We start from the raw sequence: 22,298 nt of genomic DNA on the forward strand, positions 1-22,298 counted from the left end.
GCTACGGATTTGGGATCTTGGCTCTAAGCCATCTTTCCTTCTATAACCAACTGCCATGTTCCTGATTCCCATCAGGATTACACACATTCCTGGACAGAGTCACTCACTGCAGGCCACACTTATGGTCTAACCAAAGACTACTCAGAAACTAGGAAAGAAATAGATTCAGTGCATTAGTTGTAAGCCATAACTTCTCAGAAGAGAATCTAAAAATAGAAAGGGAGTTTAGAAATCACTTAGTCCAACTTCTATATCAATGAAGGGATCTCTTCTAAAATATCCTGATGATACAATCTCTCCCTAAAAACTTCAGTGATAGAGAATTTACTGCTACTCTCCACTCTTCAGGAAGGTCTTTTCTACTGTTGAAAATTATCATTTGTTGGGAGAGTCTTCCTTAAAATGAAAGAATAACCATTACCCTATAACTCTCACTGTAGTTTGATTCTCCAAAGTAGGAAAAAAGCCTATTTGTTTTTCCACATGACAATTGCTCTTCTCTCCAATTTATATAATCCCTTGATTCCAGGAACACTTAGGATATAATTTCTAGACATCTCACCTTCAAATTATCCTCCTTCTTGAAACAGTGAAGCCCACAAAGTATTCCAGTGCATCCACATCAGAACTTCATATTTTAGTTCCAGCTTCCTCTTTCTCTCTCATTAAGTGGTAAGTTAACACAAGTAAAACTTACTTTGGGCAACAAATGCTTTCCAAAAAAAAAAGGTGGGAAAAAAGTAATTGTAAATAAGAAAATCAATCTTCATGCACTGCTGGAATCTGCTATTTAATATATTCTGTAAGCAATATGTTTGTAAAAATATCTTTGTAACTTGTAATAAGATAAAAATGTTTTGTCTTTGGGACCTTGGATCTATGTTTCCTAAAGGCGAGGTCCTCCTATACCTTATTTTCCTTACCTTTATAATAACTACATGCTAGATGTAATTTCCCTGTTTCATGTAACTCTAATGGGAATGCCTATGCTAAGGTGAACAGTTTTGCCATTCTTAGAAGTCAAGATCAACTCAAAAAGAAAGTTTTAAAAGTTGCTTGCATTTTTACCTCACTCCAGTTTTTGAAATTAAAAGTACTTCACATCCTACCTCACATAATAGAGTGGCAACACAAGATATGGGTTTAATACTTATTTTAATTACATATTTCCACCAACTCTTGCCAGTCACATTATTGTGGATATCACAGATGGATTATATAACAGTATTACCTTACATTCAAATACATGAAAATTAGGAGAAAGAAAAGGAGAAATGTATAGACTGTATGAGAATAACACCTTAAAGCTCACATTACAGTGCAGTACACTGTAGACATGCAGGCCTATCAGCTAAAGATTACTCTTCTATCACCATCCAGCTGCACAACCTTGGGCAAGTTACTTCTGTTTTCTCATTTTTAAATTATCTATCATCTGACTTCTCTACCTAATAGTCAATTGGCTGCATGCAAAAGTACGTTGAAAAATACCATGCAGTGTCAGTGAGAAATACTGTAAAGTGCTTTATTTATTACTGGTCTTTCTATTTTTAGAATAATACTATTCGTATTTCAGTGAAGTCAACGTTTGTCTGCAAAGTGATTATTTGGGCACTAGTCTTACTGACAATCTGGTATGATTCTGAAGACAGTGTCTTGACTCTTAGGAACAGAATATGATATAAAGATGTATAATAGTCACAAGCTTTAATTAATAACATGAAATCCCTTCTTACTAATTTTCCAAAATGTAATAATTCAAGGGCAATGATGTCAAGATTCTGTGATACACAAACTGAGAAGGGAAACAACCCCAGCATGGCTTAAGTTATTCAAAATACAGTGGTAACTGTGGTGACTGGGAACCAACTTTCACCTAAATTGAAGTTTATTTGTGTAGAAAAACATCAAAAGATAATTACTAAAAATTCAATTTCCCATGAATTCCTAAAAATTAAAACTCTGAGATGTTGTTTCTGAAAAATGGCTTCTTCAGGAAATCATTTAGCATAGACTATGTTACCCTAAATCTATGGGACAGCCAGATATTTAGGTCCTTCAGGAAAATTTTTTAAGAGTCCCATTACTTTTTAATTGCAAAATGACTATCTCTAAGGCCTCAAAATTCAAGGGACAACCTAGATGATATTTACAATGGTTAAAAAAAAAGGGAAGACTTTGGCATGCAGACTAGAGCTACATAATTATTAATATCTGGCAAACTGATCTCTATTTGTACATTTATAGGGTATAGCTAACATGATTATTGCAAGATTTTTGGAATCCTGGAAGGCAAGAAAAATAATATGCAAATAAATCTTGTTGATTTATCAAGTACTGAGTCATAAATGTAGTTTTTATATCATTATTCCTAGATCAGTTCGTTAGAATTTTTTAACCTTTGGGACTCTAAGCTTTGGATTAAACCATTTAGAGTAGTTAGTTACATGCACAAAGTATTATGCTTTTTAAACATTCTTGGTTAATCAAAGTAAAAAGATAAATATTACAAACGCTAAAAATGAAATCAGGTTTGTAAGAGCTGCCAAATATTTGGGTACCAGCTAGAAAGTATCTTCATCTGACTCATCACTCTTAGGTTTGGTAAGTCTTTCCAGTTCCTCCCCATCCTAAAAGGAAACATACAAAATCAGTAATTAATTAAAACAAAACTACAAATACAGCATTTTAGTTAGGAAACCTTACTAACAAATTATGGGTCTTATTTCATTAAAATTTCAATATAACCTGGTCAAATTAAATAAATACTTAAATTTGGGGAAAGTTAATTTTATAAGTATAATAAGATGATGAAAAAGTGAAATGCACTCAGTACCTGAATTTCAAAGTGAACACGAGCAAAGTAAGGAGCACCATCTGCTGGTCTTGAGGGGAAATGAATAAAGGTTGGAGAAATAGGTATAAACTAGGACTTTTACCTAAACTGATTGTCTTTTACTTAAAAAATCAGGCACTATCAGCTTGTTGGAAAAGAATACAGGACTTCTGAATGCACATTTTACTTAAAAACCAGGTACTATCAGTTTGTTGGAAAAGAATACAGGATTTGTGAACGCACAGTGGCTGAGATCAGGGCATTTGGGACTTAAGCTTCTAATTTTTTCATCTTAAGAATCTGTTGTATCACCACTTCAGAAGCACTACACCTACGTAAGCTCCGCCATGAACTCTAACAAGCAACAGATTAATTTTCCTAAAGAGTGAAATGTTCATTGTGTGAAATGTTTCATATTTTGTGTGCTCATGAAAATTGTACATCTAAAGCTAGACAGAGGAGTCTAATCATATATTTAAACTTATATTTAACTCCTTAATTGAATCTACAAAAGATCATTATTAATTAATTTGGTAATAACATAACTGACCCTTCCAAAACAATTATAAGCAACTGGCAGATACTGAAAATAACTGCATAAACACTTTTCTAGCAAATATTTTTCTCCAACTTGCAGAGATTCTTTTGAGAACTACCTTCTTAGTGAAATAACCTCTGCCCTTCTGGCACACTGAAGCTTAGGAATAACTACAGGGACAACTTAAGTAGCCAGGCTTTCTATTTACCAAGGCTTCCTAATACAAAAGGTCAACTTCTCTTACAAATGAGCTTATTTCCCCACCTATGGTGAAGTAGAAAGAACAAAGGAACAGAAGTCAGACCTCATGAGTCTGGAACCAGTTCTTTCACTTATTACCTGTAAACCGTTTAGCCTGTTTCTTCACTTGTAAAACTAGGGAGACTGGACAAGATAACGTGTGACACATCCTCAAGGTCAGTGACTCTGTAATAGTCTATGATACAACTAACACATAAGGACCTCGAGACTGTGATTTATACTTTTTCTCTACCCAACAGTATTTATCATGAGCCCTTGCAAACATCAGGAATCCAATGAATGTTTGTTAATTTTTAAAATTCTCAGAGATCTAACAGTCTTTGATAAGTCTGTACTGACCTTTTTTTTTTTTCTTTGAATAACCATGCATGAAATTTGGAAAGAACAAACAAAAAGTGGCATCCTTAAAACCTTACCCCACTGGAACGCTCCCAAAGACGGCAACTTAGATCTCGGATCCTTTCTTGCCTAGGTGCATATTCCAGACCTTGAGGCTTGCTGGCATTATAAATAAATATGGAGAGAAGAACTGATGGGGCTTCCAAGAAAAACTCCAGGGAGGGCCTGAAGTCAAAGACCAGGACAGACACTGTTGTGATGATGACTGTAGTGATTTGGGCCATTAAGACATGGAACATGTTATCCAGGAACTTCAGAATGAAAGCCACTGAAAGGCCCTGGAATGCAGTTACAAAAATGAGGATTACTGAATATGTATTGTGGCCATAAAAAAATCCACAGTTCTTAATCTGATCACGGTTACTACTCTGAAGGCCTAGGGTCAGCCCATTAAAAAGAATGCCAAAAAAATAGAGTTTACTGTTCTGTATGAAGATACTTTCAGTGAGCTGGTTCCCTTCCTTCAATATCTTTTCATTGTAGATGTTGGCCATTGAAGACATAAAACACTGGACTATAATAAGAACGTGGCCCAAGCCAAGATGGATGTGACTGAAAACCCTGGCTGTGGTGTTCCACTCAGCTTCAGGAAAAGTCCATGCCTTTACCGTGCAATTGTCTTTTCCGAGACACTCACTCCTGAAAAGAAGGCAGGAATTAGAGGGGCTGAAGAAGGCATCATGATGAAATCCATGTTCTCCCAGGTTATGTTGTGAAGTTTTAGTCCCAGTAATCAAGGCCACAATAGACAAAAATAAAATCAGGAGGGAAGCCCACTGTATCCAGTTTAGATGCTGCCTGTTCAAAGATGAAAAACAAGATTTTACTATTGTTTTTTTCCCCCATATCAATTGCTTCATTGAAAACTCAGACAGACACTTGAGTACTTGGTTAAATAAACTATACCAAGTTTTTGCTAGCATTCCCTACAATTCAAATTCAAATTCAAATTCAAATTTTGAGGAATTCTTTTGGTGTCTGTTTCTCAAATTTTGTTTTTATTCACTTTTATAATAATTGTCCCTTAAGGCCATTCAGTCATTTCTCCTCTCCGTAGGTTTCTTTTTAATCTACAGGTTTAACTAAGCATCCTTTCTACCTTCAGAGCTGATCTTGAAACTTTGGCACAATAACTTCTCTCTCACTATAAAAATAAGTTATAATAAGGGTTTTCAGCATGGTTGAAAGAATATACAGATGAGCTTCAAATATCTCTTATATAGGTGAATTCCTTCAAAGCTTTGTGAAATCTTCAAAGGTATTCATGACCCAGAAAAGATTTAAAGAGAAAGCTAGCTCCTGGATCCATGGCCTAATCATAAAGCATTATATGGCAAACTACTGGCTGATAAGGCAAGGAAAAAATGGTATTCTGGGTAGTATTACAGTTTACTAAGTCCCAACAATGCCTTATTGATTTAACTTATTTTGCCTAACAACAAACTTGTGAGATATAGAGGACATATATCATTATTACATTGTTGTGATCCATTCAGTTTAACAGACACTTAGGAAGCAGCTACCATGTGCCAGGACACCTGGTAGATAAAAGAAGACTTGATTGCCATCCTCAAGGAATTTATACTTAAATAGTGAAAGAACCATGAACCTAAATGAGGGCAATATAATGTGTGACAAGTGATACATGGAACAACTGAAGTACACTGAGGAAGGAACACTTGAATCTGTAAATGGAGTCAGGTATTACTTCAAAGAGGAAATGACACTTGAGCTGAAAGTGAAAAATAAATTAAAATTTATCATGTTAAAAGGGAGTTAATGGTGTATCTAGACAGAGGGAAGAGTCTATGCAAAGACAACAAGACTGTACATACAATGTTGACAAAGAAAAAAGGAATATCTGACTCAGGTTGGGAGGCCTGTGGTGGGAACAAAATCTTGATGTTAGAAGATCAATTAGTCAGGTGAAGAGGGGGGATACCAAGAAAAGAGAATAACATAAGCAAAGGCAGACATGTAAAGCAAGAATTTTGATATCACTGGAGCATTTATTGAGCACCTACAGAAGGTCAGGCAATTCCTGCTCTAAGAGAGAAAAAAGTTCTCTGAGGTTAACTGACTTCCCTAAGGTCATGTATTTGTTAGAATGAGAAAAGAATTTGAGCCATGGTTTTGTATGTCTTCCTTCTTGATCAATGCATCTCTTGAGTATAATTCTGAGCTCCCATGATGCATATATGAGTATAAGAAGATGTGTCTGATTTCACCAAGGCTTTCATAGAGCTTCATGTTTTGAAACTGCTAACTGTACAGACCATCCTACATAATGGTACACCTATGCCCACTATCATCATATACCTTCCTTCTCATATATATAAAAAATAACCATATCTAGAACTTAGTGATGGAGCTAGCATAGCCCTATGCCATGAGGTCAGAAACTGTGAACTAGCTGCTTAAGTTTCTGATGATGCTGCTGGTACACATTAAGTAGAAGAAAGCAAATAGAATGGAAATTAAAGCCAGATAAAAAATGGGTGCCCAATTTGCAAAAATCATTACATAATCAGCTATTGTAAATCACAGACAAATGAGGCAATGACATAATCTACACTTCCTTTACAAGTTTCAATTCTGGCTGGCCAGTTAACTCAGTTGGTTAGAACACAGTGTTATAACACCAAGATCAAGGGTTCGATTCCCCATACCAGCCAGCCACCAAAAGAAAAAAAAAAAGCTTCAATTCTGACAGCTATAGATTTTCCACTAGAATTGACATTGAGAATAAAGAATCTAAGGAAACAAACCCTTTCTTACGCAAGCTAAACAGTACCTACTGTAAACAATTATTCATTCAAGGTAATGTTCTAGGAAAGGTAAAAATGATTAAGGATTAGGCTAAAAATGACAGATTTTAAGCAAAGAAAATAAAGCTTAATAAATTACCCTGTAAAGTCAGCTGAGGATCTGTGCTCTCATAAATAAAGACTGATTCTGCATCGCAGAGTTTGTTCTTCGGTTTAATCAATGCAACACAAAAGAAGCTGGGTACTGATCTCTCAACTTCCCCAATGGAGAAACATAGTGATTGATGCTCAGACCTGAACATCCATGGCTAGGAGGCTACTCTACCTAAGGGCCTCTGCTTCCAAGTGAACTGTTTGCTCAGAGTCTCTGTTCCTACATGTGTTTTTTCCAAGTGATTTCACTGTTGTCATATACTTAAATAATTACATAAATAATAAATTATGAGTAAAAGGATTGCTGTTTTTATGAAGGTTAAGTTGAATGCTTTGGAAATACTAGTAAAGGCAAATCACTCAAGATAGAAAGCTGCCTTCAAATTACATATAGGTGAGCTAACTGCAAAAGGTAAGGGAATGAATAATAAAAATCTAGAAGAGTTCTATTTTAAAAGCATTTTCAAAGACTTGATCCACTTTAGATAACTGAAACCAGATATCATTGATGATCTATGACTGTAGCTTCAGGCAAGAAAGAAGACAAAGAACTCCAATCAGCAAAACGCACATATACAAAAGGAAAGGCTTTAGCTCAGTATCAAAAGGATAATTAATAAATGTACATTTATAAATTTTAAATTAAAATAGATTGTTTAGGTTTCTTCTACCATATTTATACCATGTTTGGTGATAGTAAATCAAGGCAGAGCATGAAAACAGTTAAGTGGAAAGATTCACATAAGTGTTTTCTCAACAACTGTACAAAACACATTTCTCAGTAGCACAGAGAGTGGCCAGGGGCAGATTTATAATGAGAAATCATAAAGCTTTATGAAGTGAACAACTGATTTTAGAGAGAATACTTGTACTACTGAGTGCACTTACACTTCTCTTTACTCTTCTGCTGGTTCAGACAGTAAATAAACTTTACCATAACTTCCAATATACTTACCATATATGTTTCAAAATGTGTTTTTAATGAACTTTTCCCCTATAGCTTCTTTTTTAAGAAATCAGAAAAACATATACATTCTCTAGGTAAAAGTAAGGGCTGATCTTGGTTATCTTTTGTCCCAAAATCTCAATGTTTAGGTTCTTATTATTATTTTCCAAAGACAAAACAAGCAAGATTATACAACTTTGCTACAGCTTAAGAGCAAACATGTGAGGCTCTGAGGCATAATGCCTGCCACCAGTTTCCACTCTGAACCAGTGGCTAACTTCAAAGAACAAATCTATACATCCACATAGGATTTCTTTAGAAAAGGCAATAAGACATTTAGATGGTAGTATTTTTCCCCCCACTTTCATATATCTCTACGTTTTCTTCGCATTAGTCACTGGACTTATTTTTTCCCACTTTGGTAGCTTTGTAAGGAAAGTAGAAAAAGTTTAGTCAGGATCTCTCACCTCGCATCTGTTACAAATAGGCAAGATTCAGCACACTGATTAGAAACAAGTTATAAAAGTAGTGTAACTGTGCATGTGTGCCCATTTACCAATTCAGCATGATTGTCGTAATTACGTAATGGTTGGCTTGTGGCCGCTATTGTGTACTAAGAGTACAAAGCTAACTGCTCTGGACCACTGGGCGGCAGAGCTCACGTCTGAAGATAAAGCATGTCTGTGAAGCTCAAATCTGAAGAATAAAGTATGTCCACCTTGCATAAAGCCGTCAGAATCTTCTTTCAATTACCTGACTCACAACCTGCACAGGAAGGGGCAGAATGATCTGAGATCCAGCCCAGCAGGCCTTATATTTTTAACCTGCATGGGAGAGGTATTTGATGGCTCTGCTAGAATCAAGCACAAGACAACAGCTTTAATACTCTAAATGAAAAATGAGTTATTATGGCAAACATAAGAACGTGTGATAGAAACCTTAAGCTGCTACTCCTAGGTCAAAATTTCATTTACAAGGGCAAAAAAAACATCAAATGATTTACAATGAGTAGATTAAACAGAGAAAACAAACAAACAAACATATACAACCAACAACAAGATCAAAATAGAACAAAGTTAAGTTTTTTAAAAAATGTAATAATAGAGGGATATACATACAATAGAATATTATTCAGCTTTAAAAAGGAAGGAAATCCTGTTGCATGCTACAACATGGATGAATCTCAAGGATATTATGCTAAGTAATATAAGCTAGTCATAAAAGTACAAATACTGTATGATCCCATTTATATTAAGTATCTAAAGCAGTCAAATTCAAAGAAGCAGGAAAAAGAATGGTGCTTACCAGGGGTTGGGGGTATGGGAGAAAGGAGAATTGTTTAATGGGTTTAGAGTTTCAAATGTGCAATATGAAAAACTTTGAGAGATCTGTTTCACAATGTGAATATACTTAACATTACTGAACTGTACACTTAAAAATGGTTAAGATGGTAAACTTTATGTTGTATTTAATATCATAAAAGAGTTTTAAAAAAGTAATAATATTTAATACTTAAAAGTTACTCTCATAAAAGACAGTATTAGATTTATTAGCACATTATTTAAGTTCTATTATTTAGAGAAGCTTCAGTACTGATTTTTGAATCAGTCAAATTAAGACTCCCTCAAGGAATTAAGTTAGCGCTTGCGGAAATAATAAAAATAGAGTGGTTTTATTGTTTTTTTTTTTTAATATAAATATGTCCAAGGATTCAAAACAGAGAGATAATAACAACAAAGCAAATGCATATTCAAGAATCAATATTACCGTTCTGAAATTAAGAGGTAAAGTATGTAAAAAAAATTTTGAACTTTAGTTCATACCAATGTTAATTATTATTAAAATGAGCAAAATACAATTATATTATTACAGTTAGAAGTATTAAAAGCAAACATTTAAATTTTACAGTACAAATAGATTTGGATTTGGTTATACTAAGAATTAACTTTAATACAAATAGTTAAATACTTAAAAATTTGACAGGGGATATTTATTACGGGACAGAGCTAGAGCTACTGGCCAATGTCAAGTCAGGTAATACATACTTTTTATCTTCTCTTTAATAACTCAGTTTTAAATTGATGTAATTTTAACAAAATACTTGTATATTATATAATAACAAGTATAATAGTGTGTGTACTCATGAACTGTCATTTCACAGGAAAAAAAAATTTACTTTAAAAAAAGATATATTTGTGGACTGGCCAGTTAACTCAGTTAGTTAGAGTGTGATGTTATAAGACAGAGGTTCAAGGGTTCAGATCCCTGTACTGGCCAGCCATGCCCCCTTCCGGACAAAAAAGAGATATATTTGAGACCTTTACTCCACTATTAAATAGGGAACCTTTTAATTATGTGCTGGAACCAATTTTTTTTCTGTCATGGAAGTGCATCTTTAATTTTATCACAGGAATCAAAATAAAAATATTATTGCTTGCATACACTTTCTCAGAAATCAATCATTTATCCTTCAAAGTGAAATTTCATGTTAATTTCAAAGACTTCGAAATGTTTTGGGAATAGTATTCTTTAACTTGCTAGTGAAATAATTTTCGCAATTCACAAATAAAATGAAGAACATGATGAATAAAACAAGTTTCAATGTATTGTAATATTTAAATTAGACTAAATGTAATTTTAATTTTTTTCTCATCTCTTACATTAACCATAAAATTGAATGTTTCCTCAAGGTAAAAAAAAAATTCTCAGGAATTTCATATAACTTATGCATTAAATGCATCATAGATTCAATAAATATTTAGAGTACCTGTGTAACAAGCCATTCATCCTTTTATGCATATAAATTATGAAAGAACACACTATCACATAGCTTATGGACAAACTTTTAAAAAGTAAAAGAGATGTAAAATTTAAGAAAAACAACCACAACCAATATAACAACTTAATTTTATCTTTTCTCATCATTATAAAGTAACAACTGGAGTTAAGTACCCATATCCTAAATCATGATGCTGCCTTAGGACAATCTGTTCTTTGCTTTGTAGCAGAACCTATTTACTTAAACATGTTTATACTATTCAGTGGTCCTGGAGATAGTAAAGATTGGTGAAAACATTTTTAAAAGTTTAAAAACCTATCACTCTAATTAATTGTAATTTTGACTTGATTCCTCATACAAATCCTCTGCCAGTTAAAGCTTAAATCATGTAGTCATCTCAGGTAGTTTAGTAAAGAATTTGCTACTCTTTATCATCTCCAAACTCCAAATTACAAATGTATTAACACTCTTGGGAACCCGTTGGTTCCCTATTAGTGTGCAAAGATTTTTCATACAAACCTCATGAATTCTTTGTTGAAAATGGGGCTCTAAAAATTAAAATACCAATTATAACCCAGTCAATTGTCTTACTTTTGAGATGCCCAAGATATTTCATACATCTGATCACAGAGGATCTAGACAGGCTAGCACTGGAACTACTTTCCAGATGGTTTAAACAACCCACCCAATACACAAAGCCCATTAGGAACAAAATCCTGACTTTGGGATTCTGAAGGCCAACTGCTCTGAGTATGTAATCTGAAACCAGGCTGTGCCATTTTAAAGTACGATATACACTTTCACAGCAAGTTACTTACTTCAGCACTATCCTGAATAGAAGAGCTGTTGTTATAATGCTAAAATTTGAGAAGATAACAGCCATGGCCTAGAAAGAAAGAGAAGATAGAGTTACAATCCAAAGTACTGACCTCAGAAATCTCCCAGCTTGGTGGTTTTTCTGACAAAAAAAGCTTTTTGGTCCAAAACCAAAGGGTTATTAGGGCAGCTATTTCACTGGAGGATTAAATTCCATTTTTACGGCTCATTAAATTTATGTAAGTATGATCAAATAATTGACCAGGCTTTGAAAATATATGATTAAATTCAGCAAATGCCTGTGTAAATAATCTTTTGGTGCAGATCTGGAATTACTTATAAATTCTAAAGGTTTACTTCTAGAAATAACATTTGCTCTACTCGTGAAGCAAACTTTTTGAAACTCTCAAAGTGCTTTATACATTTTTAATACTGTTTCTATGGTGCATAGAAGGCAGGTACTGTTAGGCCCATTTATATGGTAAGAAAATTGAGGCACAGATTTTTTAAGCATCTTTACTGTTGTAAGAATTCCTGGATAAACAAATGCAATTCAATATCAAACATATATGACAGCCCTTTGCATTGATTCAAACTATTCTAAATACTTAGAAACGTGTTAACCAGATTTTATAATGATATGTTTTTGTGAATTCAATCCTATTTCACATACATATGAAAGCATTAATCTGAACATGTATACAGTTTGCTCACAAAGTAAGAAATTCCATCAATTCTCCCCACAATTGTATCTGACAATTTAACATTTTTTAACATGAATCCTGTGATTTAGTTCACTCTGCCTTACTCCTTTCATCACTTTATGTTGATTAATCCCAAAGAGTATCAGTTAGTCTTATATATCTACTAATAACAGCAAACACTGCTAATAAGCAGCTAAATTAAAGAAACAAGAGTAAGTTCAATAAAAACAATTCCAAGAATATGACATTGTTTATCTATTGAATTTTTATAGAAACCACCATTTTAAGGTTTTTTTCAGTATACTTCTCTGTAGACAAATTCCTGTGCACCCCTAGTTATGAGAAGAGTAAGAAGAGATGAGGAAAGTGGCTGACAGAAGTGGCGAGGTGGTGGCCCTGATCAATCACATTAAGGGCAGTGCAAATACACTTAACTAAGCAGCCTGGCTGGCTTGATGAATTCTGAAAATTCTTTCCATGCAATAGTATAGAATAAATAAAACATCAGAGCTCTTTGCCCCAAACCATCTTGGCATCTCTATTTAATTCCTTAAATAGACTTGGGTATAGCAATACATAGAGTATGCCATGTGATTTATTTTGTAATATCTGTGGTTGTACACAATCAGGAAGGAAGAGCAAAGCAATAAGATGTAAGGAAAATAAGAAAATTGCAATCTTGCTTTGGTACTGGGGATATAGGGAAGGGATATAAATTTAGAGCTAACCCACTGAATATAAATAAAATACAACAAATATTTATTTATTGAATGTGAATAATTATGTTGTTGGGTACAGGAATTCTTGGATGTGAAAAATGAAGTGGGAACAAGAATTTAGGTGGAGATATCTTCTAGATGGACTGATCACTCACTAACAACAGAACTGAAAGAAACATCAGGTGATCAACTGGCCCAGGTTTCTGCCTTTGGGCTTGTGTATTATTATTATTCTATTTTACAGATGGGGCAATGGAAACGAAGAGTTCTTGGGGCCTGCTTAGAAACACTGCTTCTAAATTGCAGAAAAGAGTCAAACTCCTGTTTTTTACTATAGATCTCTATTGAGACCTCCTTTTCATCCTACTCCAAAACTGATTTGGTTATATTTAAGAGACTTCATGTATTTACATTTATTTATATTTCTTTATATTTAGAGGCTACATATATTTAAGAGGACTTGGCCAATAAAAATCCTATTTGTAATCAAAATGCCTGAATTTACTTTTTAAGAAAATTTAAAACACATTTTGGCAATAAAGGCAACAGAAATCTTCATTTCATAATATATTAAGGGGAAATGTATCTAAATGTAAACTGAGTGACAGCTAAAAGCAGAAGACCAAACTCCAATTCTGATTAATAATGGCTTTCCAAATTGACAAAAGGATGCCTAGAGATAAGTAATATTCCCAGCATTATCAGTGATAGATGACATTTAAAGTTGGGAGTATGCAATCCTTACCCTCAAATAACTTGTTGGTTAAATGATAAGACTAACAAAAAAGAAAACCATACATATAGAATACATTACATATAGAATACATATAAACTACATTAAAACAGGTGTAAAATAGAGAGGTACACTGATTGTTTAATTTTCTGAGTTAATCATGGAAATCTGCTTGGAGGTCTTGGATACTGAAATTAATATTAGAGGTTGGTGGCCATAGCATGGCTCAGAAAATAGGCAGACAGATTAAGGTTACACAGAGGAGTGGCTTCAAATTCCATGGGCCAAGGAACAACTTCCCCATAGTAGTCAGCACAGTTTAACACAGTAATCCTTAACAGTAAGAGACTCGGGCAAGCAGATTGGTAACTCAGTCTCAGATGATTCTGGGAATATCTCAGGAAGATTAGTGAGGGAAATGAGAAACTAAAAATGCCAAGGAAAATGATAAAAAACAAAGATCAGTTCTGGGATTCATTTCTCTATATCTTTTCAATGATATTTCCTTTTGCCATATTTACTTACAGGCTGAAGATATGATAGGACATAGAAGACAATCAAGTTATCAAGGAAATAAAGAAAGGCAGGAATGGACCACTTCATGAAATCAGAGAATTCCTTCCAGGAAGCACATTTCAGATTTCTACTTTGATGATCTTTAAAGAAAGAAATACAGCAACAAATAAATGATCTTGATAAGAATACCCATATTTTTAGAGAAATCACATTGCATTTGATTACTGATACAATTCTTTAAAGGGGGCTTTATAACTGTTTCCATAAGTGACTATAAGCCTAAAGAAATCAAAGATAATATGGAATTTCATTACTGTCTCTCTTTAACCCACCACTGTGTCTCATCACTGAAAACCAGCAATACCCTTAAAAATACTGATTATTTTAATTCCTGTTAACTTGAGATAGTAAAAGTATCACTTAAGTCATATCACTTAAGGCAACCCAGGATACACATGGCATTTCTCTTACTACCCTGACAGCATAAGGCCAATAGGGAATAAATAGGAAAAAATATCAAGCCATCATGATGAGATTTTCCCCCCCAGAGCAGATCAAGAGAGATATACTAAGTAGAAATTTATATATATGAAACTAGAGAAGATTAACTTCTACTAATCCTAGTGAGAGTTATTATCCCATCTCCACATTTCCAAAAACTTAGGAAGAGAGAGAGAATGTAAAAATAGAAAACAAAAGCAGTTTAAATTTAAGCCCTGCAAATAATATATGAGTTTTATGAGATTAAGACACATATTCCACTAACTAGAAACTGAACAGATTGAAACCCTTGAGTATGAAAAGGTATCTTCCTGGGCAAGCACTTTAATGCTCTAAATTCTATGTTTACCTCATGTGGGAAGGCAGATCAAAGAGGGAGAGAGAGCTAAGGTTCAATAATTGGGAAATTAAGGCGAAGAATTAATATATACTAATAGCCTACACATTCCACAAAAAACCTAGATACTTTAGTATCCCTATTTGATAGTTGAGGAAACTGGAGCTCTGAGAATTTAAAATTATCTGTCCCAGAACACAGTCTCTTTGAGTTCTACTACTATTGCTGTCCAGTGCACTACGCTATCCTCTCTGTAGGAAATGCGAACTGTTATTACAATACAATACATATCAAGTCAGACAGCACAGTGATCTAGAAAATCCTGAATTTGAATATAACTTTTTGTGTGAAACCATCAAAGGAACAAGTCACGGGGTAGAGTAATGGAAAGGACATTGGAAAACCTGGGTTGGTGTTCTAGCTCTACCCCTTCCTACCCAGCTCTGCATACACTCCCTGAGTTTTATATGTTTTTCCACATATAAAACGTACTTAACATTTTTATCTTAGCTTCCTCATACATAAAATTAATGGACTAGACCAAATGATATAAAATGTTCCTTCCAGTTAATTTTGCAATTTTTTAACAAGTATATAGTACCATTTCAAAACTCACCTTTCTTTACAACACAGAATGACACAAGCACACAGAAAATTAGCTTCAGCAGTTCTGAGCACACATTCACAGTAGTTGGAAGATAATCATACTTGTTCTCTGAAATGTAATGGAAATTTTTTTAACCACAAATTTTATTCTATATATGTTTACATACAGTTAATAACATAATCATTAAACTTAAAAGCTGAATTTAATACTGGTTATACTAAATTTTTTCCAGCTGACTTTGGTCTTTTCAATTTTTGAATCAATTCATCTCATGTATTAGCTCTCCCTATCCCATTCAGCTTTTAATTATCATTGAATTTGATAAACATGTGTCTCATCCAAGTTGCTAATAAATATTTTGAGAAGGCTAGGGCCAAGGGCAAAGAAAGCTCTGTGGCATGGCATTAGAGACTGCCTTTTAAATTGCCCATTAATAAACAATCAAGATCTGACTCATCAAACAGTTATGAATTTACCCAGTTCATGGTTCTTCTTGTGTAACTTGTTTGCCTTGCTCAAATCAAGGTACAGTCTATGACGTTCCCTTAACCCAAGAGTTTTCCAAACTGTTTCATATTATGGTACACACAGAAAACATTAATATTCATTTGGCACTCTGGGATACAGGGTACATTGGGGCAAAAGAAGGAAGTGACCTGAGGCAAGAGGTGACTTGCCTATGACTCTACTACCTCTAGGGCTGAGAGGAAATACTCTGAACACATCCAAACCCACTGATGATTGTGAAGCTGTGTCTTAACTTACAAGTCAATCCAATTAGAAAATGAGGTTTGGTTTGCATGCCTTGATCTTAACTGTTACCTCTGTCATTTCCAAATGCTTACAAACAACTTGCTTTATAATTTTGCCAAAGACAAACATAAACTTTATTAAGTATTATTTTCAGGAATGCATTTCCCTGCCTTTTGAAAACATATGCTTGTTTCTCTTGGTTATGTTAAAGCCCAAACTGAACAAGATGGGGGAGAAAGCCAACTTTACATTCCATCTAGAAAACCTTTTCTTCTTTTCTGTGGTTTTACCTGACCTTCTCAACATAAGCAGAATCATTTGCTCTGTTCCTGTAAATCCCTATAACAGCACTTGTCACATTGTATTATAATTACCTTTTATGTGTATATCTTAACCTTAGAATTTAAGCTTCTCTAAGAGACCATGTTAGTCACCTTCATATGCCGGGCACTTAATGTCCCACACTTAGTAGGCACTTGATAAATGTTCACTTGAATTTAAATATTTGCTTGTTCAACTTTCCTCATCATTCAAAGCCTAGTTAAAATCTCACCTTCCTTTTCTGAGCTAGCTAGACTTAAATCATACTGTTATCCTCCAATGATACTTTTCATGATCTCTATCACAATACATGCAGAAGTCAACATGTGCACACAGAACAGGGGGGCTTCAGATTACAACTTTCAAACCCTTGTTGTCTTGTAGTTCTTGCTTTTCTTTCTTGTATTCCTCTCATGGCTGATCCAAACCATGTGCCAACATGATGTGTGACTTTCCTCCACTCATCTCCTATCCACACCACATACCTTATCTGCAGTGCATCCATCCTGACTGGTTTCCTTTCATTCCTAGAGAAAGGGGCCATGGCCCTACTATTTACCCATTCTTCCCTTTAGAACTGTCCCTTCTCCTCAGGGACTAAGTGCCAATAGGTACTTCCTTTGGCTTCAGTATATCTCCTTTATCTTTCTCTCAACTAGCTTCCTGCCCTTGGCCTACAAAAATGCTCAAAACTCTTCCATCTGAAAATCAAAATATAAGATACTACCCCCTTTAGCTACCATACCTTCTCCTTCTCTCCCTAAAAAAGTATCAGCATCCATTATCACCACTTTACCCACTTTCCATTCAGGTCTTATCCCCAAGCAATCTGGTTTCTGATTACACCACTTTACTCAAACTACCTACTCTCTGAGAGTATCAAACGCCTTCTAATTACTAATTCTAAAGGGCATGTTTTAATAGTTATCTTTTCATTATGCCACAATTCTATCTCAATCTTTGAACTCTTCCCTTCCTTTCTATGAGTCATGTGCATTAGTTCTCTCATATCTTTAATGATTTCTTCCTAATGTTCTTCTGAGTGTCAGCATGCTACTTAAATGTTGGCATTCCTTGGCTCTTATTTCTCATTCTGCATGAACCCTCTGCTCCTAAGGTATTAATTATCAGTTTAATATTAATGTCTCCAAATCTATATTCTGGAACATTTAACTTACAGCCCACTAAACATATCTACATGATTCATTACCTCCTATTTGTTCATTTAACTGACATTTCTTTCATGTGCATGATGTGCCAGACACTGCAGGAAATTGCAGTGAATGAGGACATAGCTCCTGGCCTTATAGAAGCTACGTAGCTAAAACTGTAATCTCTCTGAACTCTGCCCAACCTGTTCTTCCTCCTGATGGTTCCCATCTCAGCTGAGAACATCATCAACCCACTCAGCACTAAAACCCGAAACCTCTGAGCTCTCCAATATTTTATATCTTTTTAACCTCCACATTCAATACATTCTCCAAATCCTGTCTTTTCTACGTTCTAAATATTTCTTGAATCTATCCTTTTAATTCTTACTTCCAAAGCCCTAAGTTAGTCTTCACCGTCTATGGCTTGAATTTGCAATAACCACCTAACTGGCTACCCTGCTTCTAGTCTTTATTCACTAACCATCTAGATACCATAATAGTCTCCCATTTTACCCTCCTATTTATAATCCTTCAAACTCTAGGCCTAAAGAAAAAAATCTCAGTTCCTTAGCATGGCATATAAAGTCCTTAATCTGACAATTACTTCCTTCTCCAGGCAAGTACTCCTTTCCTCTCTCCTCTAAACTTTTTGCTCAGTAATTCTGAGCTACATGATCTCACAACATACCCTGCTTTTTTAATGTCTCTGTTCCTTTTTACAGGTTGTTGGCTCTGCTTTGAATACCCCTGCCCACCTTGTCTTCCTGTGGATCAACTGTCACCTAATCAGGGCAGTGTTCCGATTCCTTTGTGCTCCACATTCTCCCAGACAGAATATATCACTTTCTCTTCTAGATTATCTCTGCATCTTTGGCATATTTCTTTATTGTAATATATTTTCATGACACGTTTACATGTATGCCTCTCCTAGTAAACTGTGAGTTCTTGAGGATGAGGTCTATGTCTTAAAAACTTTGAACCCTGCTACTAACACTTAGCCTAGTGCTGGCAGATAAATGTTAACTGAAGTTGAGACTTATTTACACATCAGACTCCCCAAGCAGACCATTAAGGGTCATGTTGTCATGATTTTATCTGACCTCAGTAACTAGTGAGACGTACTCAACACAGTTTTGCGGAATTAAAGTGTTTGCTCAAATCCTGATATTGAAAAAATAATAATAAGAGATTCCTTGAATACATACGAGTACTTATCAAAGCTTACACTCTGCAATGTCCCATTGATACAATAATTATGACAGTACCTCACAAATGCCAAGTGACCAAACAAATATATCCTCCTGCCTATTTCAAAATAAGCTGTAATTATACATTTTGCTATAGGTCCAGAAACACCTGTTGATTGATGCTATAGTCAGACGTTACGATATGTTCTGCACCAAAGAGTTTGATTCTGTACTTGATTGACCTAAATCACATCAAAAACTTTTCTTGCTGAGAAATGAAAGGGTAAAAAATAAAATTTAAACAGGCTTTATCACACACATGAAACAAAGAACTTGATAAGGTATTATCCCCATTTTAAACACAGGGAAATCAAAGACAGGAGAGAATGTGTAATTAGATGAAAATACTTCATACATATTTCAAGTCTTAACTTACCTTCATTGGCAGAATATTTTACCAGTAAGATGCGACTTGAGCTTAAAGTAATGAATATGGCACCTAGCAGGAATGTATACATTGCTGACAATGAGCATAACACAGGATGACTACAACTCTTTCTTTCCATTCCACTGTTTTTTAATTGCCTTAAAGAGAAGAACACTTTCATGAGCAACCTTGTTCACAGACTTAAAGTTTAAGTATAATGCAAATACCATGGATTGCGAAGAACACAAAAGGAATTTTTTAGAAGTTTGGCTATGACTATATCAGAACCAAGAAAGTTGAGGAGGACAGAAGAAACCATAGGGAAAGAAAATGAAAAAGTCAAAATGAAATAGGGAGGGGTACTCTTGAGACAGAAAAGGCAGGACCAGATTATAAGTGCTTACAAAGGTATCAAGTGAGAAACTTAACTGACACCGTGGGACTGCAGAAAAGCAATTCTGTAGCTTTCATTCTTAACAGCAACTTTGCTGTAGTAGAAGAGAATTTGGGAATTGTATTTTTTCCTCAGTAGCAGCTCTTCCCTAGGAGGAAGAATAAGAGCTCGCTGGTAAATATTTATAATAATGAACAAAATGGGAACATGTAAAATACTGCTGTTAAATCTTCTGAACCAGTGTTTAGAAACAGAAGAGATCTTGGAACTCAATGAGTCTAAGGCATTCTTTTGACAGGTTGAGAACATTAAATCCCAGGAGGGTAATAATGCACCCAAAGTCTCCCAGTGTACCCGTAGGTATGGTGCAAAGGCTCTGGCGACTGGTATGTCAATACAGACAGCTCAACTGGGGGCAAGGAGACCAATGAGTCACCAGCCAGGCACCAGGAGGCCAGGTTTCCCTCCACAATCAGGGAACGCCTTCTCGTCACACATGCGCAGTAGAGATCTCGTCTGGCGCGCCCTCCCCTCATACGCACGCGCAATTCTTTGCTTGCAGGCGCGGTTACCTCTCTCCGTCAGAAGCTTCCAGTGGAACAACGCACATCCTAAAGCTGAGACAGTAACTCTCTCTTTAGCAGCAGCAGTAGCTTTTAGGGTCCATAGGCAGGAAAGCTATGGGAGGAAAAGAAAGGCGAGAAAGCCTCTCCACCCAAGTTTCCTATTGCGGAACAAAAAGCAGGATAATGTCCTGCCTGGGAAACAGCGGACCTGGCGCCCATTGCGCAGGCGCGTCTAGTGTTACGCTTCCGGAGGGAGGGCAGAAGGGGCCTGATGCAGCCCCGCGCAGTCTTTCTCGCGTCACGTGTTGGGACAGTCCAGTGTCACGTGAGGCCCAGGTGGTGGCGGAGCTACGTCAAGAGAGTGAGAGGAGGAAGGGGAAGCCGGAAGGGGCGCGAGTGAAGCTAAGCGGGGAAAAGACAGGTCCCGAGGGAGCGTGGGGTGTGCGTGCGCCCGCGTCTCCCCACTGCTCTCTCTTCAGTTTCGCCGCCCTCTCTTGCGGCCAGGTGACAGAGCCCGGTGCGCGGCTCTCTGCCTGCGGCGCGAGAAGAACGCGCCCTGCCCTCGCGCGGTGCACCCGCTGCCCCTCCCCCTCGTCCCGTCCGTCCCGTCGCTTCTCGTTCCGTCTTCTCCCCCCGGGTGCCGCCGGCGTGGTGCTGATGCGAGTCGGCGGCGGCAGGGACATTTTGTGACTCCCCAGCCCCTGTCCCGGCTGCCCTCCCCACCCCGTCGCGGGGCCGGCCGCTACTCCGGCCCCAGGATGCAGAATGTGATTAACACGGTGAAGGGAAAGGCACTGGAAGTGGCTGAATACCTGACCCCAGTCCTCAAGGTAAGCCGGGCCGGGCTTGCCCGGGGCTCAGGCACACGTTCAACTCTGCCAGAACCGGGCGCCGGAGGAGTGCCCGGCCGCTCCGGCGGGGAGAGGTTAGGAAGGTGGTGAGGGTGGGACGCGGGAAGGGTGCAGCCCACACCCGTGGGCTTACCCGGCGGTTCTCGAAGGCTTTCTGGTTCCTCAGGGGTAGGTGAGAGCGACGCTCAGTGCTTGCTCGCGTCTTCCTCCGTCATAACTGCGCGTCTGGGTACGTCGGGCTGGAAGGTGGTCGGCAGCTAAGTAGATTTAAGAACGTTAACGCCTAACATCTGAAGTCGTTTAAACTTATTAAACGAGGATTTTGCTTATCTTTTTAAAAAATGAAATCGGTGTTTGGTACTAAAATCACAGGTCACTTTTTTCATTCAAGTTTCGTAAAAAGTCTCTTGTACTTGAAAGTATGAAGTAGGTTAAGTTGTGACTGAGGTCCCAACTCGTTTATATTTTAGAGGAATGAGGTGAAATTTGCAACATTTCAAACAGTAACATTGAACCCGGCTAACGAGCAAAATCTCTCTTCACAAGCTTTTAGAATAGCCATAACGGGCTATTAATCTTGGGCTTAAGTGACAATAAGGAGCAGCTTGGACCTCCTAGATATATAACTTTTTACATATTGTCAATAGTACAGTATTTTTAAGGTTAAAAATTGTGACACATTGGCTAATAACAGCAGTGACTGATTTTCTTATTGTTAAAGATAAATTTCTATAGGTGCATTCAAGTTTTTCTTTTGTTACATTTTAGAGTAAGTTTTTTGTTGTGATTTTATTTTTGCTTTCTGAAGAGTGAGCAGTGATAGTACAGTAAATGAATGGCAAGTTCTTGTTTAGTGGTTTTTTTGTTTTTGTTTTTGAGCCTTCAGTTAAAATTTTACGAGTCCTGGCTTGGGGATGAAATATTCTGTTATGCTAAGGGGAGTAGTTGACAGTTTTACTTTGCTCCCTTTCTATGACAAAGGGAAGTGAAATGTTAGGTCTATACCTTTTTTATACTAATTATTTCTAATATTGA

At 36.3% G+C, this 22,298-nt stretch overlaps 2 protein-coding genes across 7 annotated transcripts in view; one reads left to right on the forward strand and one right to left on the reverse strand.

The window, feature by feature from the left end:
- Positions 1–1,191: 1,191 nt before the first annotated feature.
- Positions 1,192–21,470, reverse strand: SLC35A5 (solute carrier family 35 member A5). Of its 6 annotated transcripts, none has more exons than XM_063103310.1 (8): positions 20,419–20,595; positions 19,462–19,610; positions 15,623–15,721; positions 14,178–14,308; positions 11,499–11,566; positions 4,643–4,832; positions 4,052–4,312; positions 1,192–2,630 (listed from the first exon to the last, which is right to left on the reverse strand). In XM_063103310.1, exons 1-8 carry the CDS (start codon positions 20,454–20,456, stop codon positions 2,565–2,567), a joined length of 1,002 nt encoding a protein of 333 aa, XP_062959380.1. In that variant the 5' UTR covers positions 20,457–20,595; the 3' UTR covers positions 1,192–2,564. The 6 variants fall into 6 exon arrangements, with proteins under 6 accessions (XP_062959380.1, XP_062959364.1, XP_062959373.1 ...); XM_063103318.1 differs by having other exon boundaries at positions 2,545–2,630; positions 4,052–4,199; positions 4,672–4,832; XM_063103294.1 differs by lacking the exon at positions 20,419–20,595 and adding an exon at positions 21,397–21,470 and having other exon boundaries at positions 4,052–4,832.
- The window catches only part of ATG3 (autophagy related 3), a 29,371-nt gene continuing 28,231 nt past the window's right edge, over positions 21,159–22,298 (forward strand). The window contains exon 1 of the mRNA XM_063103329.1: positions 21,159–21,242. Coding sequence (XP_062959399.1) covers positions 21,171–21,242 — 72 coding nt within the window. The 5' untranslated portion in view covers positions 21,159–21,170. The remainder of the gene's footprint in view (positions 21,243–22,298) is intronic.

The sequence above is a fragment of the Cynocephalus volans genome, chromosome 1 (assembly GCF_027409185.1).
Source record: "Cynocephalus volans isolate mCynVol1 chromosome 1, mCynVol1.pri, whole genome shotgun sequence".
In the NCBI taxonomy this organism is placed as follows: Eukaryota; Metazoa; Chordata; class Mammalia; order Dermoptera; family Cynocephalidae; genus Cynocephalus; species Cynocephalus volans.